The sequence below is a fragment of the Budorcas taxicolor genome, chromosome 22 (assembly GCF_023091745.1).
Source record: "Budorcas taxicolor isolate Tak-1 chromosome 22, Takin1.1, whole genome shotgun sequence".
Taxonomy (NCBI): Eukaryota; Metazoa; Chordata; class Mammalia; order Artiodactyla; family Bovidae; genus Budorcas; species Budorcas taxicolor.
In genome coordinates, this window is record NC_068931.1 from 32130281 (window position 1) to 32157500 (window position 27220).

General features: G+C 38.5%; 1 protein-coding gene across 2 annotated transcripts in view; it reads left to right on the top strand.

Annotated features, from left to right (window-relative positions):
* Nucleotides 1-27220, top strand: part of ZNF521 (zinc finger protein 521) — a 314365-nt gene that overhangs the window by 163349 nt on the left and 123796 nt on the right. For both annotated transcript variants that reach the window (XM_052660406.1, XM_052660405.1), the window contains one exon: nt 9644-9728. In XM_052660406.1, coding sequence (XP_052516366.1) covers nt 9644-9728 — 85 coding nt within the window. The remainder of the gene's footprint in view (nt 1-9643; nt 9729-27220) is intronic.

Genomic DNA, 27220 nt, shown 5'->3' on the forward strand with positions numbered 1-27220 from the left:
ATTCCATCCCCATAATAACCTGTCGAGTAAAGAGTAAGAGAGGTAGGTCTATTTAATGCAGACATGCTACGTGGTAGGCATGGTACTAAGCACTTTTATATAGTTCTTACTTGCCTCTCCCATCAACTCTAAGTGTGAGTTTTATTATTTTTAATTTACAGGGAAGGAAACTAAGACTTGGGGCCATTAAATGATCTGTCACACAGCTAAATGATGAAGCCACTGCATAGTAACTAATGGCAGAAAGAGGATCCTAAAGTTGCTTTCCTACTAAGACTGCTGGGTTTATTTGGAATGAGTATTTTATGGCATCATTGGGCACATCTGAATTTCAGGGGGTTCCGACTGAGTTTGAGACTAATTCTTCCATGATAGCCACCACCAAAGTTCGGAATGGTGACATAGACGGGCTGTGAAATGTCCTTGAAAGATGGTTCCGTAACTTCATGCTTTGATGCTCAGACCATATACAATGATAGACAGAATATAAAGGGAGAAAACCAAATGGATTTAGTCACGTTCAAAACAATGATCTGTCTTTGAGATCTGAGAACCAAATTTCAAAACCAAGCGATTATCAGGGTTAAAGCCAGAGGGTGTGCTGAACTCCATTCCTGAAATGAGAAGGTTAATTAGGGTTCTTGTTACCTATGGGACAAAGTCAGACCTGCTACTTTTTAGAGCAGAGCTTGGGGAGAAAATTCATTGTTCATGACAGGAAACTAGAAGAACTGTTCTGTTGTTGATCAGTATGTGAATCTCAGGCTTCTGAGCTGGAGAATTAAAGGGGTAGAAAAAGAGATACAGTTTGTGACTTAAAACTGAATTAGCCATATGCTGGCCCTGCCACACCCCTGTAGCACAACAGATACCCAGGAAATGCCCCTGTGTGACCTCGCCTGGTCTGGTAGCCTGGATGGCCAAGTAGAAGCAATGGCAAAACTATTAGAAAGGGAGGAATGAGCACATAAAAAAATCTTTCACTGCAAATGGGCTTCGAACCAAGATTCCAAAATACGTGGGTGATTCATTAGATTCATGTAGTAAAGCAGACAAACAAATAAAACCCAACTGCTATGAGACCAAGATTCTACTCCAGAAGAAATTAATTATATGGGACAGTCTGACAAAGACTTTGAAATAAGTACGTTTTGGAGCTCAGAAAGATAAATGAAAGTATGATTTTCACTCAAACGAGTGACAAATTTTGGAGCAAATCCAAGTCGAATTTTTTTTTAAGAGCACTTGTGTTTAAAATTAGAAACGTTAGAAATGACAAATGTTAATCAAAATAAAAGCTCTTGCAGACAGGATAAGGTACTCTGGACTGAGTACCAGTGAAGAGAGAGCCAATGGTTAGAGAAAGTACAGAGAAAATCACGTAGATCGGAATAAGAAGACAGCCGATATGCATGAAAAAATAGTAAAGATACTTGCAGGATAGACTGGGAGGCTGCAGATCTGTGTCTACCAGGAGTGCCAGCGGAAGTGAAAGGAGAATGTGTGAGAGATACGTAAAAAGTGAAGAAATGATCAATAAAAGATTTTAGGATTGGAGACACACCTGAACACTCAGGTTGAAACTGTTCTTTCAGTATTGAGCAGGACAGATAAGCATACAGTTGAAAATATGACAATAAAACTTCAAGACAATGAACACAAAAGAGAATCTTGGGAACTTTGAGGAGCCAGTTCTGCTCCATCGACCTTGGTCAAGAGTCTGGGACTAGTAAAAACTGGCTAGAAATGGTTCACTGAGTGTCATCAGCAAGTCTGATGCCATCCCTGGTATTGTCAGGGGCCAAAGCACAAAGCTCAGCTGGTAAAGAATCCACCTGCAATGCAGGAGACCCTGGTTGGATTCCTGGGTTGTGCAGATCTGCTGGAGAAGGGATAGGCTACCCACTCCAGTATTCTTGGGCTTCCCTGGTAGCTCAGCTGGTAAAGAATCTGCCTGCAGTGTGAGAGACCTGGGTTCGATCCTTGGGTTGGAAAGATCCCCTGGAGAAGGGAAAGGCTACTCACTCCAGTATTCTGGCCTCGAGAACCCCATGGACTCGCAAAGAGTCAGACATGACAGAGCCACTTTCACTTTCAAAGCACTAAACAATTCTAAGGAGAGCCTTCTTTCAAAATGTATCTAAAATGCAATTTTAAAACTGCCTGCAAATGATCAGAGTTTCAGTTCAGTTCAGTCACTCAGTCATGTCCAACTCTTTGTGACCCCATGGACTGCAGCACACCAGGCTTCCCTGTCCATCACCAACTCCCGGAGCCTGCTCTAACTCATGTCCATCGTGTCGGTGATGCCATCAAACCATCTCAACCCCTGTCGTCCCCTTCTCCTCCCGCCTTCAACATTTCCCAGCATCAGGGTCTTTTCAAATGAGTCAGTTCTTCACATCAGGTGGCCAAAGTATTGGAGTTTCAGCTTCAACATCAGTCCTTCCAATGAATATTCAGGACTGATTTCCTTTAGGAAGGACTGGTTGGATCTCCTTGCAGTCCAAGGGACTCTCAAGAGTCTTCTCCAACACCACAATTCAAAAGCATCAGTTCTTTGGCACTCAGCTTTCTTTATGGTCCAACTCTCACATTCATGCATGACTACTGGAAAAACCATAGCCTTGACTAGACAGACCTTTTTTGGCAATGTCTCTGCTTTCTAATATGCTGTCTAAGTTGGTTATAACTTTTCTTCCAAGGAGCAAGCGTCTTTTAATTTCATGGCTGCAATCACCATCTGCAGTGATTTTGGAGCCCCCCAAAATAAAGTCTGCCACTGTTCCCACTGTTTTCCCATCTATTTGCCATGAAGTGATGGGACCGGATGCCATGATCTTAGTTTGGTTCAGGGATCATGATGATCATGCCGTGATCTTGTCAGAGTTTAAACTGTGTTAAAACCCAGTGGGTGGCAGCCAGGGTAAGAATTTTGTCCTTGGTTATGGTATTCACAGTCTTCATGAAAGTGAAAGTGAAGTCGCTCAGTCGTGTCCGACTCTTCGTGACCCCGTGGACTGTAGCCTACCAGACTCCTCCATCCATGGGATTCTCCAGGCAAGAATACTGGAGTGGGCTGCCATTTCCTTCTCCAGAGGATCTTCCCGACCCAGGGATCGAGTCCGGGTCTCTCGCATTGCAGGCAGACACTTTAACCTCTGAGCCACCAGGGAAGCCACCAGGTCTTCATGAGTTGTCATTTAATCTGTGAATGAGGATAATAATCCCTCCTTTATTTTCACAGTTTTGTTGCTAGTGATTTTCACCCGTAAGAGTTTTTACAGGTTGTAAAACATGATTCAATTTTGAATGCATGCATGCTAAGTCAATTGAGTTGTGTCTGACTCTTTGAGACCCTATGGACCACAGCCTGCCAGGCTCCTCTGTCCATGGTATTCTGCAGGCAAGAATGTAGGAGTGGGTTGCCATACCCTCCTCCAGGGATGTTCCCAACCCAGAGATTGAACCCATGCCCTCATGTCTCCTACATTGGAGGCTGGTTCTTTACCATTAGCACCACCTGGAAAGCTTATAATTCAATTGTAAGAAATTACTACTTTACTACAGAAACGATTATCAACAATGGTTCCTGCCTCTTAGTATTTACAAGTTAGATTTGTTTTAAAAAAAAAAGAGAAAAATTCCCTCCAAACAATACAAAAGTGTTCACAAAGCTATTTGTAACAACTAAGCACAAATTATTTTTAATGTGTGCAAGTGTAGGAATGTAAAGTGAACAGTGGGGATGAGGTTTAATGTTGATAAAACTACATATTATGAATTACCCTATCCACTTATTCCCACTTGTTATTATGAAAATGCTCACACATGCACCTAGATTTAATAATTGTTGACATTTAGCCATATTTATCTGTATGTGACCATAGATGCTCTTTTTCTGGATCTATTGAAAGTAAATTGCAAACATCATGCCATTTCATGTCTAAACATTCAGTTTGCATCTCTTAATAAAAAGAACATTTACCCATATAATCATAATACCATTAGTACATCAAGAAAGTGAACGTAGTAATCCCCCAATATTGTCTGATAACCAGCTGAGAGTCACATTTCCTCAATTTCCTCCCAAATCTTTCTATATGTTTTCTCCCTAAATCAGAAACTACACTTTGCATTCACCTCGAACTACGTTTATTGCTGTCACTTTTCTCTGTTCTATTTGAGAACAGTCTTTCCAGTTTTGTTCTCCCTTATGCATTAACTTTTTGAAGATAACTGGCCTAGTGTATTTTTTGTTTTGAAGACTGTTCCGGATTTGTGTAAATTTTTTTCTGCAAAGAAACACTTGTTCCTCTCTCCCTGCATTTCCTGAAAATTGGATGTTTCATCTAATGGCTTAATTAGACTCATGTAGGGGCTTCCCAAGTGGCACTAGTGGTAAAGAACCTACCTGCCAATGCACGAGATGTGAGAGAGGCAGGTTCGATCCCTGAATCAGGAAGATCCCCTGGAGGAGGGCATGGCAACCCACTCCAGTATTCTTGCCTGGAGAATCCCATGGACAGAGGAGCCTGCTGGCTATGATCGATAGGGTCTCAAAGAGTCGGACAGGACTGAAGTGATTTAGCACTCACACATATATTTTAGATAGGAATACTTTATTATGATGCATTATACTTCAAATGTCCACTGTTGATGGTTGTAAGCTAACTAGCTTGATTATAGTGAGTACCACCAGATAAGTCACTGTGAAGGGACATACCCCTTTCTGTTTGCAGTTGTCAAAGGATGAGACTGTGTCTCTCAGAAAAACCTTTCTCCTCAAGATTTTAGCATCCATTAATGAGCTTCCCTGGTGGCTCAGACAGTAAAGAGTCTGCCTGCAATGCAGGAGACCTGGGTTTTGATCCCTGGTTCAGAAAGATTCCCTAGAGAAGGCAGTGGCAGCCCACTCCAATATTCTTGCCTGGGGAAATCCGATGGACAGGGGAGCCTGGTGGGCTACAGTCCATGGGGTCACCAAGAGTCAGACACAGCCGAGCCACTAACACTCTAATAATTATCCTGGACCATTTTATTGGCATTGCAAAATGGTGGGTTTCTAATTTTGTCATCTCTTACTGTCAGCCTTTGGTAAAGAAAAGCTTTCCCTCATCAAAAAAGCATGAACTACACTTCCTCCTAAAGAATCATGATGCTTCTGTGACTTTATTGTCAGTTTTCAGAACAAGAGATTCGTGTAATTGTCTCTTCGATGGTGACAGCTGAGATTTTTCTTTCCTTTTGTTTTGGAGGATTACTATGGACTCATTGATGTTTTTTTATACTTAGTGTTTTGTTTTTAAAAAATCAAAGCAATTACAACTACAAAGTATAATTTTTTTTTAATTTGATGAGGCTAAATGTGAAGCCTAAGTCCTAATGGAATATAGATTGAATGGAGAGGGAGGTTAATCAGAATAATGTTTTTTTTTTAAGTATACATTATTAGAGATCCTAATCATTTTTTTTTAATTTATGAGATGCTCTTTTCTCAAAGTCTCTGAGTACCTTAACCAGAGTATCACTGAAAACAAGAATGTCAAAAAGGCACATTTAAATTGTTCTCAAAATCAATCAAAAATAATGAGGTGCTGGGAAAAAGTTGTATCCTTGATAATTACATCTATCAGTATCAGAAAACAAAAGAGAACAATCAGGAGATGACAACTCCACTCCCAAGTAGCACATTAAAAAAAGGCTAATGAAAAAAAAAGTCTCTTTTAAAAATTGTACTGAATTAGCATTTCAAGTAAATTGACAACTTAAGCGTTGATAAAGGCCAATCTGGAGCCCAAACAATGGAAGTTCTGTTTCTACTTTTATCTGCTTTTAAAAGAAATGATCTCACTTGACTTTCTTTGGTTGTTGTCCTCTATATAGATGGAAGTGTTAGTCACTCAATGATGTCCGACTCTTTTGCGACCCCATGGACTATAGCCCACCAGGCTCCTGTGTCCATAGAATTCTCCAGGCAAGAATACTGGAGTGGGATTCTGTTTTCTTCTTCCCGACCCAGGGATTGAACCCAGGTCTCCCGCATTGCAGGCAGATTCTTTACCGTCTCAGCCACCGGGGAAGCCCATATAGAGAGCATTTGTCGTACTGGAGAAAACAGTCCTTCTTTACTCTTCAGGAGTCAGGGAGTCCCTGGAGTATTGTGCTTGATTTAGAGCTCTATTTATTGAAAAACTGACGTGGAAGAAAGTAACAAGGCTGGTGAAAGTTGCTTAAAGCATTTCTTAAACCAAGCCTCTATTTTCAGTCTGCAAAGGGGTTCCTGTCACTGTCACTTCCAACAAGAAATTCAGCTTGTTCTTTATAGCTGCAGAGCCTGAACTTAGGACCATTGAGTAAAAGTAGCAGAAAAGTCAGTTTGTGCTGAGAATGAGGAAGAATTCCTTCATAAACTCAGCTGTACAGAGCTGCAATGGCTTTACCTCCAAGGGCATGAGCCAACACTTTCAGAAGTTACAGTCACTTTACTTAAAGATGGTATAAGGCAGGGGTCTCTCAAATATCTTGCTATAATTATAATTATATATTTTATCATTATAATAAGGACTGTGAGTCTATAATTATAAAAAGGAATAAGAGTCTATAATTATAATAAGGAATGTTTTAAAGGTCATTTTAAATTTAGTTTAAAAATTTGAGGGTAAAAATGAATTTAATTTTTTAGTGGTCTGTATAGGCTATTTTTTATGTCTGTTATTTTTAAATAGATTTTATTATTTTTTTAACTTCTTATTTTATATGGGAGTATAGGTGATTAACACTGATGTGTTAGCTTCACGTGTACAGCAAAGTAATTCAGTTATTCATGTACACATATCTATTCTTTTTCAAATTCTTTTCCAGTTTAGGTTGTTGCATTATATCGAGCAGAGTTACCTGTGCTATACAGTAGGTCTTATTAGTTATCCATTTTAAACACAGCACTGTGTGCATGTCAATCCCAAACCAAGAAAAAAAAAGAATTTTATACCAAAGCTTTAAATAGAAAGCCGCAGCACATCCAAATTTGTGTATCACTGGTTTTTATTTAGGAGATATGAGATGTATGATGAGATGAAGTTTAAGTTATAGCATTTTAAGACCATGTTCTTGATCACATTAAATTCTTAACTCTATCTAGTCCCAAATTTAGGAGCTTGTACATCAAAATATGACTCTGTTAATAAGAATAGAAAATAACATTTTAGATATTGTCTTCAGAGTAGAATTAGTATTTGAATTATCAGTAGTAGTGACAAAAGCATTTTCTTTCAATGATAAAGAAAACTGGTATACATAGATCTTCCAATGTGTCAGTTCATTTTGAAGGCAGAAGTAAGTGCTGGTATTTTATTATTTTGGCTTGTCAAGTGATTTTCTTCTTTATTATTAGACCAAGAAAAAAAAAAAGCCCTCGTATATTCCGCCAACATATTCATCAGTCATCATTTTTGGAGACAGTTTTCGACGTATTGTATGTTTTACTGTGCTAACAAGAGCAAAGACTAGCCATTAAGTTTATGTTTCTTTGTTTTTCAGCAAGGTCACATATCAGGAATGATGCTGGAAGTATGCTAATAAACAATATATAATGTAGGTCATCTGGGAGTAAGAAATATTTTCTAACTAGTTCTAAAGGGAAATATTGTTAAAAAAGGGAGCGATGTTATTTACGCAACACATGTTGCTCTATATGTCACCGTCAAAAGCATCTTGTAAACAGCTCAGTGCAGTAAATCTTCCTTGGTGACTGTCAGGGTTTTTCAAGTCCGTGTTAAATTTAGACCCAGCACACTCAATTCACAACATGCCTAATGTACAAAGCCTGTTAGATTATGTAGAAAGCTTCTGCTGGAAATCAGCCTGCACTTCTGTGTTGTTCAAGGAATACCATCCTCTGATGCAGAAGCAAATACTATGTTAAGAGAAAATAATTAAGAAAACTTTACATTAAAAACAGTTATCATTTTAACTGCTAATAAAAGGATGCTATTTTTTTTTTTTTGCTTAACTTTGACTTTGTCGAGTTCTTTAAAATTAATTGCAGTTGACAGACTGATATTTTCTATTGCTACCATTAGTAAAGCAATTTTATATGACTGCTGATGAAGTGGTAATTCTGTTAGAATGCCTTAACACACTGTCATTGATATGATTTTACAAATGTCATTTTCTCACTTTCAGGAGAGTTTCAAATGGATTATTTCATAATGCTTTATTTTTGTTTTCCAAGGTGGTTTTTAATTGTAACTATCAAGTTTCATCATAAAGGCAATTATGTAACTGTGTTCCGGAAAACTTAAAAGCAATACTTTACTTATTGAGTTCATCTAATATGTACTAAGCCATATAGGGGACACAGAGATTAAGATGAGAAATCGTAGAGGCTGCCTTTATCAGAGAGCCCTACTTTTAGAATTGAGAATTTATTTCCGAAAGAGTGTCATACTGAATGAAGTTAAGTCAGCTAGAGAAGGAGAAATATCGTATGACATCCCTTTTAGGTGGAATCTAAAAAGAAATTATACAAATGAACTTACAAAACAGAAAGACTCATATTTACAGCTCAGTGCAGTAAATCCTCCTAGATGATTGTCAGGGTTTTTCTTACTTAAGAAACAAACTTACATTTGTCAGGAGGAAGAGATAGGGACTTCGGGAAGGTCATGTACACATTGCTATATTTAAAATGGATAACCAACAAAGACCTACTGTATAGCACATGGAACTCTGATCAATGTTATGTGCCAGCCTAGATGGGAGGGGGGATTTGGGGAAGAATGGATGATGCATGTATATGTATGACTGAGTCCCTTCACTGTTCACCTGAAACTACCACAACATTGTTAATCAGCTGTACCCCAATACAAAATAGAAAGTTTAAAGTCTGGGGGAAAATGAGAGAGAGAACTTATTTCTATTACCAGCTGTAAGGCACTATTACATTAGGCACATTATTCTGCTTACCTGGACCTCAGTTTCTTTATTTATGTTACAAGAATTATAATGAATACTGTTCTGTCTATTCACAAGACTTTTTGTAACGATGAAACGGTGTTAGAGTGTTCGATATGACATGATTTCTTTATAGGAGATAAGTATTTAAATGCTAGTGTTCAGCAACTTCTGAAACATCATCTAAATTTCATACTTAAGCTAAAAATTATCGTCTCTAAATCTCCTAGCTAGATTTTGTGAATCTTCACTTACTGGCTGTTTTGTATGGGTATCTTGAAGCAACCCTGAAGTTATGTTGTTCAGAATGAAAGTGTGCCTGATCCTCAAAGACATAGGTTTACGAAACTCAGCCACGCTTTACATGTATTTTCAATACCAGCTTCTGTTTTTATAATGTAAGAATCTTTAAACATGTATTGTACTGTAATTATGTGTCTTCATTTCTTCCAACTGTTTGCAATGAAAAACATAATGTTTGGATCAAGCTATGGGTCATAGTAGGGAACTCACAGAATTTTGCCCAAGTAGCCCTACAGACATTTATTTAACAACATATATAAGACCATGGTCTCAGGAAAATTCTGTGACCAGGTAGGGTTTGTTTTTTGTTGTTGTTGCTGTTTTTTAAGAAAAAAATGAAAAGATGCATGTGTCTAAGTAATTCTGTTTATACTTGTTTTCTCAGAAGAAGACCTATCAGTGCATCAAGTGTCAGATGGTTTTCTATAATGAATGGGATATTCAGGTGCATGTTGCGAATCACATGATTGGTAAGTGACACTCCGAACCTTCTTACAGATAGATTTTCCTCTTCCTTGTGTACATCAATGCCTATATAATTAAACAGAGTTAAAGATGAATTAATTGTTCAGCCATCAATCATTTACCTAGGTATGATTGATTTTTTTATTACTATTATTAGGCCTGATAAGGCATTAGCACATTTTATTTTCTGCAAGGGCTAGTTTAGACTTCTGCAGAGGATTATATATCTACTGCCAGTCAAAACACAGGTGATTAACAAATTAAACTTCTAATCATTTTTGCATTATTGAAAACTAACAGGAATGGTTAATGAACTGGATGTGTTAGCTTTCCAGAGAGTTTTAGACAGGTTTTAATTTCAGAAGTTATTATGGTAATGGCACTGCTGTGTGTTGCTTAAGCATCTTTGTATCCAAATCTAAAGTGGTGAGTTTCTGTGATAGGGAAACATAAATAATTTAAATTGCCGTAAAATAATTTTATATGTATGGTTTCAACAGCCTGGAAATCATCTTGATCATAAAGATCATGTAAAGAATTCAGTCATCATTTTTTATTCCCCACCAAATTTTATGCAGATTTTTATAAAAGCAGTTTGGGTAAAGATCTCTGAGGTTACTCTAAGCCTGTGTTTTCAGGGATTTTGCATTTTTTACATGGGCTAGAGCTAAAAGGATAATTTTTTCACTTACTCTTATTGTCCCATTATCCCTTAATTCCTTTGGGGTTACCTCCTATGTTTTAATTTGATAAGCACTTAGTAATAACACTAAGAATTTTACCAGCCAATTAAACTTTATCAAGCAGATCTTTTTCTACTAGTAAAATGACAATTGCTATTACTTTATACTATTTTTGTCACTCATCTGTGTTTTTACATGATGTGAGTTTTTTTTATTTCATACTGCTTTCATGGTATTTTATAATATCATAAATTATTGTGATATGGTATTTCAAAAGTCTGATCAACCTCATGTTCTCCGTCTGTCAAACTCTAAGAAAGGAAAGAATATTCAGCATTTTAGACTCTGAACTCCTTTTCAGGGGTAAACAAGTTTTATCATACACCTAATCAGCTGCATTCTAAGAGGGTGCAGTAGAAAGGTTGATCCAATTATTATTACTGATCCTTACAACCAGCTATAATAAAATTTCTAATGACTTTGTAGCTATTAATGAAGATGAAGTCAAAAGTATGTTGGAAACTTTATTAATAGATTTTCAGTAGGATTTGCTTTATAGTTTTCAAATGATGGTCTTTAGCAGGATTACAGTTTACAAAAGACTAAGCGTTTAATTATACAATATGCAGCTTATACCTAACAGCTAAAATATTGGTTACTTTTTCTCTATATTTTCCAGATATAAGTACTAATATTATTAGTGATTTTCTTCCACATTAAATGGAAATACTCTTAAATGTGCCAGAATAACATTGACAGTTTTACTGAGTGTTCAGAAGATAATGAGAACATGTAAGAGGGACTGAAATGTTTCTTATGTTTTCCTTTCTATTTTGGATTCCAAAAAATACTCTATGTAAACTTTCAAAATGGACTGGCATGGGGGGAAACACATGGGTTAGAAAAAGTGAATTCTTCTTTCCAAATATGAGTGTTAATATCTTCCATCTCTTTATTTCTTGAGTAGAGCTTACTGGTGGCGGTCAGTCATGATTCTGCATTAGGCCACAGTTTTACAAGGGTGTTAGTGAAAATATTTCTTGGAACTTTGCAGCTTATGGAAAATTTAGTGAAACATTGTGCTTCTGATTAGTTTTATTCTTTGTAAACTTGTTTTTGATTCTGGATTTATTATTTATCCCAGGGCCCAGCTGAACAAATGGAATATATTTTCAACACATTATTAATGTTCTTTTGCCAAAGTAGAATCTGAATGGAATGCTGAGCATGAGAAGAATTTTTTATTTTAGTATCATTTGTCCAAAATGTTCATTGGTTTGGCCTGGTCCTTTTTTAAAATTGCTTTGTACCTTTCATTTGGTATTTCCCTTAATATTCCTGCATCATTAGTGCTTTTCCAAAGCTTCCCCACCTCTGCCTTATGGTGGATTAATATGATGCTCACCTCCTCGTGGGATCTGAACGTTTAACAATCCACCTTCCATCAGAGAAGAAAATTCGATTCCTTTTCACAGAGGGCCTAGGTAGTTAATAGTCACGCTAGTTTTAATAATAAAATATGTAATTCTCTTACACTTGAGGCCTAAACAAAAGAATAGTAGCCATTTAATTGTTATATCTGTTGACCACGTATCCAAGTCCTTACATTTCTTCCCCTCTGCATTGTTAGTATCTAGAGAGAGAGAATGTGTACCGGGAGGATGTCACAAAGGCTAAGATACCCCTTTTTAAAATCCCAGTGTGATGCTTAGTTTTTCAAATGAGGCAGGCAGCATGATTCTGTTGGCTAAAATACCTCCATTGAGGGTAGGTATTTTTAGGTGTGTATCTGTATATCTTTTTTTGTCTAATCAAAAAATAATCTCAACTGGACATTTAGCAAGGAAGAGGGATTAGAGGCTATCTGAAAAGCCTCTTACTCTTTTTGTTAAGAGGGCCTATAGTGTTTTTACAGATTTTGTTTTCCATTTCAATCAGTCTGGAGGAGAAATTATGTCACCTGATGGAAAACAGGGTCTGCAGATGACCCAATGAGGTGTGACTTTAAACTCCTTTGACCAAGTCATTTGCATTTGCTTCTACGTAGCACACATGTTTTAATGCAGTTTCAATGTCAGGGAACCTCCACGCTTCCTTCTGGATGTGCTGGTCTCAGACTATTGGCCAGGGACATTTATGAAAGGAAACCCATCAGTGTTTCTACCAGGTATACACTGGAGATGCTGTGCCGAAGTGCCATTTTGCAATGAGGTGTGGACACGTGCTTTGAGTTGCAGGAATAATTACTCAATAAACATCCACTTGGGATTTGACTTATGTCTATTAAGGAAAAAAGAAAACCTCACTCTCGATCGCATTTTGACACAGTTTCAGTAAGAAATCAGACCAGCGACTATTTAGAGGTTTCTCTTCTTTAAACACACACACATATACCACCACCCCCACCCCCACCCCCGCCAAGAGCTACAAAACCCTTTAACAGCTTTCCTGGGGGAAAGATTTCCCTCTTTTAAAGTCTGCACAGATGAAAATTTTTTTCCTGTCTTCCTTTGTTTCTTTCCCGTAGTTTACATTGGCTTTTGACCTGAGAATGCAGAAAGAAGCCATTGTGCATTGTGCCCTTTAATTCATTATTCACTCGTCTCCTTCTATCAGCACAATAAATATTTATTGTTTTCCCCCCTTTGATATTTCTATTATTATTATTATTTGGTACGGATTAGCACAGATAGTGATGAGACCAGAGAATGTAAATGTGTTTCACCCAGCAAAGGGATTGCCTCATATAAAATTATGAGGCTCAACAGCAGTAGAGTAAATTTGTAAGTGCTCTGAATAAAGGGCTGTTAGGCATGCGATAATATAAAGAGATGACATTGCCAAGAACTATTTATGAGAAGCTTAATTTTTTTCACTCTGATAATTCTTGACCAATAATTACCAGCCTCTAATTATCTATTTTAGTTCGAAAGAAATTTCTATCACTACAGAGGTTGGCATTGCAACTAGCGCATAAATCCCCAAAGAGACCAATGTGTTCCAAACAGCCACAAACAACTGTCTCATGAAACAGAGTGAGCAAATTGCGAGCGGCTGGTGGTAGACAACCAGCAGTAAGCTCACCATCGAAGGCCAGTCAGCTTAACAAAGAAATGATCAAAGGGGAGAAATACCATTATCCTTGGAATTGATTGCTACGGTCATAGCCTTTGGAGGACAAGTGGCCAGGGTATAGCATAGCCATTTCCAGCCCTTGCTTTCAAAGTTCTTGGAAGAAGAATATGAAGGGAATGAGCATAAACCATTTACCTAAGAATTGTTTAAAATTGACATAGAAATGATTACTTAAGTTTATTTTTTGTATGATCAAAAAGACCAGTTGGAATAGCAAAATTGTAGCTAAGGTGGCAGAGAATACTCTTGTGGGAAAAAAAAAGGGGGGGGAAAATCAACAAATAGTCAGTAACAGATGTGTCCCAGATGGATCAGGGTGACACTTAGTGCATTGGAAGCAGTAAATGTATTTATCTCTTAGTGAAGCAAAACTAGAATTAGGGACTATAAACGACAGCTAATAGAAAAACATGGATGCATAGACACTGACTATTTTTATTCACATCTCTAATACTCCATGCTTTATGAATAGTTACAGTTTTTAAATATCAAGGAAAGGATTCAAGCTTTCTATAGTGCACGCAGGACAATACCTACCCTATGTATTTTGTTCCATGTGATATAAATCACTGATATTAAGACAGAAAAAATGCATGTACAGTGTGCTGAGATTTCTGTCTGTGCTTGTGGCAAGTGACATTCATATATTCTGAAATTTGCTTGATGCCCAAGGTCACAAATGGCATCCTTTTCCTTCTGTTTCTTTAGTAGATGGTGTGCTGTGTGACTAATCTTCATTAGTTTTGTGATATTCACCATCACTTCTGAAACATTCCAGCTTGAGTGCTCTTGCTTTAGAATAGACTAAAACCAATATTTTGAGGTTTGTAGTAGTTTGGGATTTTATGCGTCTGAAGGGGAAATATCCAAAGATATGTATCTCTGCATAGGAAGATAAAGAGCCATGTTGCTCCTTAAATGCTCAGCTCTCATTGGCTGCTTTTTAAAAAACGTGATTATGGTGGATCTACAACAATGCGTATATGGATCGGTGTTTATATAATGTGTGTCTACCTGCACTATCCTAAGCAGCTCAATGTCCATAAGTTCTCTGGAGTTTACATGAGTTCTAAATGAGAAGACTATTGAATTTTTTTAAGTCATCTTCAGTTGATTGCTTACAAAACTCAGGGAATTAAGAAATAAGCATTTGGTGTTAAATATGTTGAAATACTGGCTAATTTCATCAAGAGCTGGATTAAAAAAGATGAAATCTGGGCAGTTTAATGGTAACAGAAAGCTACCCTCATGTGGGCAATGCTGGCTTATTTGAAAAGCCCATAAAGGGTTTCTACATGGACCATACAAAAGGGATACTTTCTCTTTAATAGCCATCTGTACAGGAGAGATGAGAAGTGGGCCAGGTCATCTCTCCTCAGCTGTCATGATATTAACGTAGGTAATGGAGCAAGCTCGGCATTCTGCTGGGTGTTGTTTTTCATAGATGTTCATCGATTTACACAGATAATTCTATTTATTTCTTCGAGTTGGTCCAAGTGAGCCCGGCAGAATAACAAACACCAAAGCATTTCAAATGACTTTATCTTTGTTTGCCACGTAACTTTTGTCTAAAAAAATGGTGTCACACCTACTGTGCAGATGGCGGCATGATTTGTAAACCAGCCAAAACATTTAAACAAATGTGTGATCTGGGGATAGATTTAAATAAAGGATAAAAAGGAGTGTGGGCCACAAATTCTAATAATCAGATGATTTTAAGTTGTGTGCAGTGTGGAGTGATGGTCACAGTAATGGCAAAGAAAGCTTGCCAGTGACAGCAAGGTGCCTCACAGCTCTCCACACGGTGCCTGTGGCCCGGCAGGCCTCAGTTTGAGAACCGCACATTTGCCGTACAGCTGGCAGCTCTGTATGGGGACATCAGATAAAACTTATGTAAAATGAAGTGTTATTGCTTCGTATGAAATCGTTCAGAGAGGGAATCCGCAGACAGTAACTGAAAACAGAATTCATGGTACCAATGAAGCAGACTGTAAATATGAAGAGGGTTTAATTATCTGCGCAATTTAACAAAAATTTAAGATATATTCAGAAAGGACATACACAGGCATAAATAGAACGCTGCTACACCGTTGAACAAGTGCAAAGTGGGGACACAGGAAATGACCAAGCTTCTCTATACCATCAGCCTTCCTAAAAAAAAAAAAGACAGTTTAATATAAAATCAAAAAGACGTTAAAAAAAAGATCTTTTTGGAATAAGATCCAGTTTCCAAGAGCTCATCTTGATTCTTTGGATTCTTATTTCTGAAGCCACTTTTCAAGAAATCTTTGAGACCTCTCTCTTATGTCAATGTTAAGCTATTAAAAGACACATCAGAACGTTAACCCTTGTTTTGTGTTTTAGCCTGTGTCTAGCAGCTTTAATTTACAAGAGTGAAAAATACTGGTGGTTACTGGAGTTTCTAACGTACAAGCCCTTAAGAAAGCATCTCAGACATTTCTCGTCATGTTCATTTTCCCTGAGGCTGGGGGTCTTCACTGAGCCACCGACAGAAGATCTAGTTTCTTGTTCCTTTTTAGAACACATGGTCCTAAAAGAGACCTCATAAGAATGTTGTTCCCAAGCAGAATTATGGAGATGCCAGCCTGCCTTCCTAGCCTCTGTACAGAGACACTGGGCAGGGTCTGTGCCAGATGGAAAGTTCTGTGTGACTGTCTGAGACATGCTGGTGGGGCTCCTGGCTCTGGTTCTGTCCTCTGCTTTGACTTCCCTGGAGGCTCAGGTGGTAAAGAATCTGCCTGCGATGCAGAAGTCCCAGGTTCGATCCCTGGGTCAGGAAGATCCCCTGGAGAAGGGAATGGCAACCCGCTCCAGTATTCTTGCCTGGGAAATCCCCTGGACAGAGGAGCCTGGCGGGCTACAGTCCATGGGGTCACAAAGAGTCAGACATGACTGAGTGACTAACACACTTTGACTTGCTGGAGAATATGCCACAAGGCATACCCGTCCACTCGCCATTAGATATGTTGATTATCAAATAGGGGTGATTGTCTGCTTCTGCATGAAGTTTGCAAAACATTTCTGAATGGAGGGCGGGTAAAGTCATCCACCAAAGATAAATAGAGGGATTCTACATACACACACTCACACACACACACAGGCCCAGATAAGCATAGGCATTGTGACCTAATTCCGCAGGATCGGTTCAGACGCATAAAGAGAAAAGGTGGCTGATGACCTGTTTCCATAGGTGATTTCCTGGTCGCAGGACCATTCCTAGCAAGTAAAACAAAGGAATGTGGAGAGTGGGTGTTGAACTTCAGTGGCTCATATTGTTGCATTTGGTGAGCTGATGAGCTTCCTAGGTCACCTTTAGAATTATGCCTATGACAGCAGCAGCTACCTGCCAAGATTGCAAGGTATCTCACAGCTCTCAGAATGGCGCCTGTGGCCCGGTAGGCCTCAGTTGGAGGGTACACATTTGCTGTACAGCTGGCGGCTCTGTATGGGGCGGCCGTGTGGGCTGTTAGGGAGCTGGAAAGGAGACAAGCATGAAATTTCTTCTAACCCCAACTCTGTTTTTCTGTACTGTTGGCTGCTTCTCAGTTCCTTGACAAAAAAAAAAAAAAGAAAAGCAATCAGGCACCCTTTAATCCGCCTGTGATTACCACTGGTATAAAAAGAGAAGCATAATGAGGAAAAATGCCTCGTTTTGTTGCCTTCAAAAGCCAACAAATTGGAGTTAACTTGACAGGAAGTGGCTTAATAATTAGATTATTTATTTATTCCTGACACATATCCCCCTGTTACTAGTCTCAGGAGACCCTGTAGATGGTACGATTTTCAAGCTGCCATTACTTCGCTGTCTTCTGTGAACAAAGAAGCTACTGTCTATCAGTCAATTAAATGCACTCTTTAAGCGGAGGCTGCGAAGTCCTCAATGGAGAGAGCCCTGGGACGCTGTGGCTGATGATTCTTTTCTCTGTACTGTACATCACACTCAACTTCAGTCCCCACAGAGATGGAATAAAGTCGGGCATTAAAATATCACTTGTTGATTTGTTTGCTAATGAAGAGCCATTGAAATGTTTGTGTATTTCTATGGCAAAATTGTTGATAAAAGGGCCGACTTGCCTGTGTATCTTAGTTCATCCGCCGTGAGTGCGTATTTAAGAACTATTCAAATTAAATTCAACCCACAACAGAAGTAAAAAGAAAACTCTGAGATAATAGGAGTTTTCTTACGATGTTCATCACGTCAAGTGACTCAAGGCAGGGAAAATGAAGAGATGGCATTATTTTAGTTCCTGATTGATGTCGCATTCAGCCAAACACCTTATCTTCTCTGATGTAAAAATGTGTAAATCTTTTTTTCAGAGACTCTGGGAGCCATAGTTTTATGTAGGAAAAGATATGAGAATCTGTTTGTGAGAATAATGTCCTGAGAAAAATTTTTAAAGATTAATGGCGTTTTGGTAGCCATTTCTCTAAGTGAAATAGGTGCAGAAGTTTTTCTGGGAAGCTTAGTAGGGGGTTTTATAACCACTGACTTCCATTCTCTCTATGGTCCTCCTCCTGTTTTCTTTCTTCTTCTTCTTCTTTTTTTTTTTTTTTTTTTCTATTTTCTTTTCTCAGTATTACTTTATTTCCATTTATGTGGTGGTGACTTTTCGATCACTGCTTAGTCAAGGTTTTTAATCCTGCAATATATTCATCACCTTCTTACTACTTCCTGTTTACTATGTACAAAGCATGCCTTTGCTAGACCTCTCAGGCTCCCATTAATTGGTTTTATTTTAAGAGTACATCTGTTGTTAGCTAGGAGGGCTCAAGGTCTGCCTAGGCTGAAAGACTCAGACAATATTATGACAGCTCTCTGCTGAAATATTTAGCCATGGCTCTGCCATTGAAAGGAATAAATTTGGAATTGAAACCAAAGCCAGTGAGCACTGGAAATTGTCCCCACTTCTTCCCATCAGGCTTCATAACTGTAATCAAGGCTTGAGCTGTAGTTTTCATGATTACCTGTCAACAGGCTGTGAAGAATTAATTCAAGCTACCATCAGATGGCCGTATTCCTTATTTCTACCTTGTTATTCCAAGTCATTTTGTTAGAAAAAGCTTAGATACTCGGAGGTGTTCTGTAATAGAAAATGAATTCGAAACCCTTTCATTAATTGGTGATTAATATATTTCAGGATTAGTTTAAGCAGGGCCCTACCTCCTGCCCAGTCAAGTATGTTCTGGTTAATATCCAATTATCTGCACCTTCGTAGTTATTATGTCTTAATATTTCGGATATGATAACCAGAAACTTGAGAGTCATGCTAATGAGGAGCATAGAACAAGAATTAACCAATGACATACTCAATGATCCTTGGTGAGGAAAGAATCTCTTTTCTTCCCCTTAACACATTGCTTCGGCATCTTCTGAGCACTGGCTGAAAACTAAGACCTTCAGCTGAAGCAGGCCAGAATGGGAAAAGCCAGTCATGTTCTCCTTTTAAATAACAGTAACCTGAACGCGCAGTGCTGAAGTTCCCCTAAGAGCACGGTTTAAGCTCATTTCACGGAGAATCAGAATAGGAAACAGAAGGCTGGTTTCTCTTTCCCAAACAGGAAACATCACATCCTTTATCTTTTCCTTTTAACAGAGCCACAAGTTGTTACCTCTTCAAAGGATGTTTTAATTCAGATTAATTTGAAATGCCTTTAATAGTTCACAAAGGAAACACCTTTCCCTGCTAACCTTTTATCCTCTTACCCCACCCTCCCCCCATATATCACCATGCTGTACACATGTTGCATCTCTATTTAATTTTTTTTGCAGGGAATTTCACTTTTGCCCAATATGACCTAGCTCCCCGAGCAGCGCCTGCTAGGGTGGCGTGTGCTGCTTCAAACCACACAGCTTTCAAAGAGTCCACATGGTACGTTGCCCCTTTATATGCTGTATTGTAATGAAGCCACATCAGTAAATTGCAGTGAAGGGTGATTGTTGCACGGGGATCACTACTACACCTCAGGGTCCATTTGCACCTGATTATTCTTTTTATTGTTATTATTACTTCCCATCTCCTTTACTCTCTTGCCAGTGAACTTGCTCTTGGCCACTGGTGCAACACAGAGGGGATCTTAAGGAACACTGCAGGCAGCGTGTTTTTTCTCTTAGCCCATACCGATCACCGTTCAGTTCCAAACCCAGGTACCCTGGGTGGCTTGGTGGGACCTTATTGATGCCGCTTTACCCTGTTGACCCTGTTCATAATGTTCCTCATCTTCATCTTCTTAGAAGACACATTTACTGTGAATAAAAGTGACCTATTTCTGTTCATACGTCTCATCTAGATGTTATAAATTTACCCTCAGGATGATCAATTCATTTTACCCTTCCCCCAGAAAGATTTAATAATTTACCGAGGGGGCTTATGCAGAATCACTGTTTAGGGAAAGATTGGTATTTTCTGTATCTTCTTGAGCTTCCTTAAAACACAGAATAAAGTTATTATGAGTATTGTACATATTAGTATTATCTCTTTACAAAATAGGGGCTTCCCAGGTGGCTTAGTGGTAAAGAATCTGCCTGCCGATGCTGGAGACACAGGTTTGATCCCTGGGTCGGGAAGATCCCCTGGAGAGGGAAATGGCAACCTACTCCAGTATTCTTGCCTGGGAAATCCCATGGAGAGAGGAGCCTGGAGGGCTGCAGTACATGGGGTTGCAAAAGAGTCAGACATGACTGAGTAACTGAGCACACACATACTTTACAAAATAGCCTATTTCCTGACCCTGACCAACCACTGTCGCTCAGTAACTGATAAAAAATAGTGTTGATTTAAGTCAAAGATTCCGTGTTCTTATTAAACAGAGCTGTGAACAAGGTTTTAGCTTGAGAGTTCTTCTTTGTAAATTTGGGGTGACAGTTTAACCCCTCTGCTGTCATAATTTTAGTACCTATGTCCATTTGTTTTTCCAAATGGTTAGGGCAACTCTTGTTCTGGTTTTCTTTTTATAAGGCTGGGCTGCTGTGCAGCATTCAAACTAAAATGTAGAATTAGAGCTGACACACCTTCAATTGAACTATCAAGTCTTTTAAAATGGCTCAGCCAGTGACGCCAGGCCCGCACTGTTCAAGTATACACCCTTCCGATTGCGGGCCAAGGGGCATTGATTTTGAGCTGTCATTTCTCATGCACATACTGTAGAACTGAAACTTAAACCTTAATCCACTCAGTAATGCAATTAATTTTTAATGTGCAGTAATACTAATTGAAATAGCCTGAATTTAGTAAGTCACCGCAAGACATTCTCCAAAGCAAGACTCTCCACTGAGAACAGGGGAGGACAGACAATCACTGTTACAGGGTTTACAGGATAAAGGCTCACTCCTCAGACTCCAGTGGCAATGGGTGTTCTTTAGGCTATAGCATATCTATATGTGAACAGAAATATCTTTTCAGAGAGAATTCTTATTTTCTACCCACTGCAACAGGCAATAAAATTTCCGGTCAACTTGTTTTTTTTTTTTTTTAAGGCATAGTTTTAGTTTAAAATATCTTAACAAGCTAAAGGCAAAAATTGTATTAACCTGTTTTTTAATGCAATTATGAGTAGTTGCAAATGAAATTACCTGCCAACAATGTCATAGTCAAAAGCATCGTTTCAGTGGACAATCTCATTATATGATGTGCATTTGAGATACTGTTTCCAGACTAGATGAATATATGTATTTGATCAGCTGTTTGTAAACCTATTGCCTTGTTTTGGTGTGTGTATATTCCTGTGAATTGAAAATACCCCCTACTTTCTTTTATTTCCAACTGTGTTGCTTTGCATGCTCTTTCAAAATAGGCTTTTAAATGTTTTGTGAGGTTTCTTTTTTGCGAGGCCAGAGCAAAGCAAATTTTGTACAGTAAAACCAAATAGGTTTCCAGTCATTTCTCCTCTAAAAAGGCTCTCTAACCACATTTATCTGCTAGTAAATGAGGACTTTTTAAAATGCATCAGTTCTGCTGATGAATGGGCTTGCAGAGTGTTCAAAATGAGCAGAAGCATTAAGTTTTAGAAAAAAGGCAAGCACTGTATATCATGCTTTCATGGCTCTCACGTTATAGTATTTAATAAGCCAATAGTGCTGTTAAATATTTAGTAAAGGTTCCCTCATAACCCTGCCATCTATTCAAATGGGATTTGAAGACATTTTTGCAGCACATAAGTAAAAATGATGGTACAGAACTTGAGGCAGTTGTAGCGTGGCGTATTATCTATATGAAGTGTGGGTAACACGGTAAAAATGAGTTCAAGAGATTCACACTTACAAAAATACCTAAATCAGTTCACATTCTCTGGATTAACGGTTCGACCTTGCTTTCATTTTGTCACTGTTAAGTCAAAGTGCTGTTGGGATTATTTACGTAGAGTCTTAAAATGATATTATAGCATGTTTTTGAAACAGGAGGCTCTTACATTGTAATGATTTTGAGCCATTCCTAGTATCTCAGTCAAGCTTTATAATAGACATTTTTTCTTTTTCACTGAATAGAGGGAGAGAAAGAAAAAGAGATGAGGTAAACCAATTTATAGTTTGTTCAGAATATATTATCAAATCAGATTGGGGTATATAGTAAGTGAAGCCTCATAGCATCTGTTTTGGGTATGCTATGGCAAACGTTAGAGAGATACTGTTGTACAACACTGATAAAATGCATAATGGATCATCTTTTTCCATTTTTCCGTATACTATTTGATGGTTATTATCCAAATAACAATAATTGCTCTCTTAATCTGGAATGGAAATTGGTTTCCAAGATCCTTAGTGAACATATTGCCAGTAAATACGCTGCTGACATCATGACTGTCATCATGTTAGTGACTTAGAATTTACACGTAAACCTTTCAGCGCTTAAGAGTACTATTAGTTTTGAAAGTATAAAGATAAAGGCTGGTCGTTTGTCTTGTGTGTAACACATCTGGTTCTTCTAGGAGCCTGTTTGCTCAATTCTGATTTTCACCCTGTTTTATATGCAGCCAGTGACCACAGTATTCATTCAAACTGCACAGAGACTCATGTCATCTGTAAAGCATGGCTTACTGATCTTATTTGCTATTTGTATTCTCATAAGAAGAAACCTAGGATTCATGCGATTGGGGGAAATACATTTCTTTGTCGATTTATGTATATCACATGTACGTTCATAGCAAGAATTTCATAATGAAGGACGGATAAAGGAGACAGCTTTAGGTATACATGAAGCAGAAGGGAAGGAGAGTGATGCGGGGTTCATATATAGGTGTGTTTAATATGCAATGCTTGATGTATGTTGACCCCAGGTTACAAGACTAGAAAATCCCATTTTCCAGCTTGTTTCAAATGTGGTAAAAATGCTGCTTCAGTTGCTTTATGCTACTCACATTGGGAAAGGTGCTTATCCTGTGATAATTATCATCAAGGAATATTAATGCGTTCAGCATTTGTAACCCAAAAACTCATTATAGCTTAAGCTGTGCATCATCTGTGAAGAGAGAACTTTGCCAGAATTCGCTCTTCACAGGGGTTGCCTCCTGCTTGCTGCAGAGTGGTCAGACTACTGCAAGAGGTCACTTAGGCTATTTTTGAAAGCTGAAGTTTTGCAGTTTTTGAATCACTGCCTTCTGTCTAAAAAGCCTGATCGTTCTTGCCACAAAATGTCCTGCTTCTAAACGAAGCAGGAATTGCATACGGAAGTGCAATTAATAATAATAAAATAAAGAGATAACTGTGTCTTGTTATGTTGACTCCAAGGGGGTGAGCACATAGATTCCATACGAACAGAACTGAAGTACTGGTGTCTTGTCTTCTGTCGTTGAGCAAAGGGATTCATTTACCAGTTTCCTTAATGCAGGTGCCCTTGGGTTTCAGATAGAATGTCCCCAATGGGGCTCCACTTCACAGCCCTCTGGCTGGAAATTGTGTAAATAAGACTGCAGGGTCAGCCTTCCGTTTTCAGCAGCAGTGTCCTTAATTAGTCTGTGACAGTCTTTCACGTGAGCCTGCCCTGTTCCTGGGATCATGTCTCACCCATCTAAGACATCTATCTGATACATACCTAGATGTTTCTATATATGCCTTTAAAATCATTTTGGGGGAATGCATACTGACAGGCCAAGAAGGAGCATCTCTGGGTGTGTTGAGAATCCTGTAACTTAATCTGATCAAAAGATCTGGCTCCATGGCTCCCTTTTAAATGACAAGTGGTTCGTTTCAGAAGCACACTGGACCCTCAGCTGAGGTGGGCAGCTTGCTGAAAAGGAGCTGTGTGCCTGGGATATTTTTATGTGATTAAATCCCATTCTTTTTCTCCCACTGATCCATTGCTTGTCATTTCCCACAAGCAACACTGCTCAGGGCCGCATGGTATGGTTTGTGCTGGGCCAGGCAGAGAACACTAATACTCAGTGCTGTCTGGTTTTGCAGGACTGCTGTGTTTCTGAGGTCAAATTGTAAACCTGGCCTTGCTCCTGGGAGGACTAGAAAAATACGTTTCATAACTTTCCGTAGACCGATGCGGAGAGTGAGAGAGAAAACCGTGAAGCCCATAGGCTCAGTTTAGATGAGCTGTGAGGTTGGAATTCATCAAGCAGGCAAGCTTACTGTTGTTTAGGAAGCTTCCTTACCATGAGGGGTCAAGGCCGTGGGTGCCCAGCTGGTCATAGCTGCAGCACTGAGGGGCCAGGTAATCATTCAAATAGCCCAGCAGGCACAAACACATGAGTTGATAATCTAGAGTAAACTTGCTGAAATAAAAACTTCCTTGTTAAAAATTACTTCCATGAAGGGTTACTGATAGAATGAGTACCTGAGTTCAGTGATGATATTGTATCCTTGTTCCCCTGGAGCCCATTTGTTTGTTTCTTGTTTTTGTTTGTTTGATTTTTGAATGGGACAGAATCTTCATCTTATACACTGGAGCCCTAATGCCACAAAATGAATAAATGTCCTGAACCAGAGACTTATTCTCAGTAGAGTTGGGCAGGGAGGCTGTCAGTCTAGCTGAGAGATGCAATGGTGGCCGATCTTCTGTGAGGATGTAAACTTAATAATCTTTATGAATTTTGAGCGACTCATAACTCTACTTCCTCACCCAAAGAAGCATTATGAAAAGATTGCTTCTAAATCCTTTAGACATTCTCTGCACTTGTGATAGATACCATTCTCTTTACCTCGAGGCGTTGGAAATGAATGTGGTGTGTTTTTTTATTTTATTTTATTTTATTTTATTTTTTTTGCAAGAGATAAAAATGTATACTTTAGAAGGAGCAAATTGCATTTTCATGTTTAAGTTCATTCTTTGCACTTGATATGGTCTGATCCAAATATGAAGAATTGCTTTTGACATTATTTCTGTGTCTGCTGCACCCTAGGATCCTCACATTATTATGCTGAAGTGCACTATCACATGGGATAAATGGGGTGTTGGAAACCTGGCAATAGCATGAGGTTGCATTCTCTGGCCAGGCTCTTTTGGTTAGCTGTAACTTCTTCAGTTATTGAAACAGCTTTAATTTAACTTAATAACAACACAGTAAAATTGTATACAAGTATGTGTGTCTTTAATGAAAAAATGACCATCTTCCAAGTTGAATCAGTTTGTTTAGAGGCAAAAATAGCTTGTTATCTCTTAGAAAAAAAAGGTAATTTTAACATTCTTTAAAGGTCTGTTTTACCTAATCTGTGCCTTGAAGTATCACGTTATGTTACAAATTAAAATGTAAAGCCTGTTCATTGCAAAGTTCTTAAATTGTAGGGCTGATTTCTGAATTCTAATTCAAATTTTCTGTCAGTAACTAGAGTTTTCTAATTCTTAGTGGCCTTTCTTCAAAAGCAGTTTGTGTACTTTGTGTATTTAAGTTTGTGTGTGAGTGTGCACGCGTACACATGCATACATATCTGTATGTAGAATCACTGCCAGCTCTCTTCACCAAAGACCTACGGGTGCACCACTCCCTGTCTTGTGTTTAACATGTTTCCAGCAGCTTAGAGAGATGGTATAAAAGTGAAATGAAAACCATGGAGCTTATATTGGAGTCTGATGTTTGAAAGAGAGATATTGGAAAAGGATGTTTTTTGGCTTGGCTCCCTTTTTAGATGTAATTGCTGCTTCATTAGGACTTGGAAGAGTTTCCTGTGGTTAAATTTAATCAAATGGCTCAGAATAACAAACTTGTACGCTCAAAATTCCAAGATAGCTCTGTGCACAAAATAGGACTTTCCTAAATTTAAAACACACACACACATGTATACACAAACACATGCACACGAACACACACACATATCACTACCAACATCAGCAACTGTCTTGTGAAGTGCTGTGTGGTATAATCTCAAACAAAATCCCTACTGCCTGTGGGTAAAGGATTAACAATTGATCACATACAGAGGTGTAACTCATAAGAAATACACTCCAGAGGGTCTGGGGTCTATTTGGAGCAAGAAACAAAGCTTAAACATACATGTTGTGTCCTTAACTGCACTAAACATTGCTCTTGAATAGATTTTGATCATTTTTTTCTTCAGGCTGTGATGTGAGGTTGTGTCATTCTTCCCATTATACAGATGAGGGCATCAAGGCTTGAGCATCAGGCCCCCAAACACAGGGCCACTTAGTGTGCACAGTATGAGACAGACTCACACTTTCTTGATGTCTCTACGTCACTTTCAGGCGATGCAATAGTAATCTCTCCCCACATTTACAAGTTGTCCAATTTGGGAGCCTTGGCTGAAGCATTCTTAGTGATTTCTTTGCAATCATTGCATCAAAGTCTGACACTGATGCCATTTTCTAGGCAATAACTTTGTTTTCAATGAAATTTTAAGTTATAAGCAGTAACTTAGGAATTAGCCTGGTTATTCCTTTTTTTTTTTTTTTTACACTTCCTTAATCTAAACTGCTTTGAAAGAGATAAGTGTATTTCTGCCTTACAATTCTTTGGAAACTATGGGAAATAGGTAATGAAATGACAACAGTGGATAAGTTCAGTATAAAGCAACATGAATACAAGACATGCTAACCTAGGAAAGTGCAGCCTAGGAAGGCTTGTGGTTCTGCAGAATAGCAAGTGGTTATGTTCATATCTCTTTGAACAGTGATGAGTCTGTAGATTTAAAGAATGATAGCTTTGCTCTGAATGATGCTTGGGGTCCGGAATAGTGTCTGAGAACACACATGTGTTGCAGACATAGCCTAAAAGCACAAGTTGTCTAGTTCTTTTCAGAAATGGGAAGTTACCTGGAAACCCCCAGCATTCTAGAAGACTCTTTCTATAGGTGTCTATACATGAATCCACTCTAAGAAGATTGTAATGGGAATCATGTAGTCACTGCACATTTATTTAAACATGCAAAAGCCACGCACATAACTGTATGCAGCATGACAGTACAATTTATGATGTTTATCACAGTTGCTATTTTCAAATAGGCTTTTGAACCAATGATACTACTTATTAAATGCCAAATTGTGTTACTAGGTACATAAAATAATGAAGAAGAACATTCTTTATGTTAATGAAAAAGTGAAAATGTTAGTCAGTCATGTCCAACTCTTTGGGATACCACAGACTGTAGCCCACCAGGCTTCTCTGTCCATGGAATTCTCTAGACAACAATACTGGAGTGGGTTGCCATTCCCTTCTACAGAGGATTTTCCCAACCCAGGGATCAAACCCAGGTCTCCCACACTGCA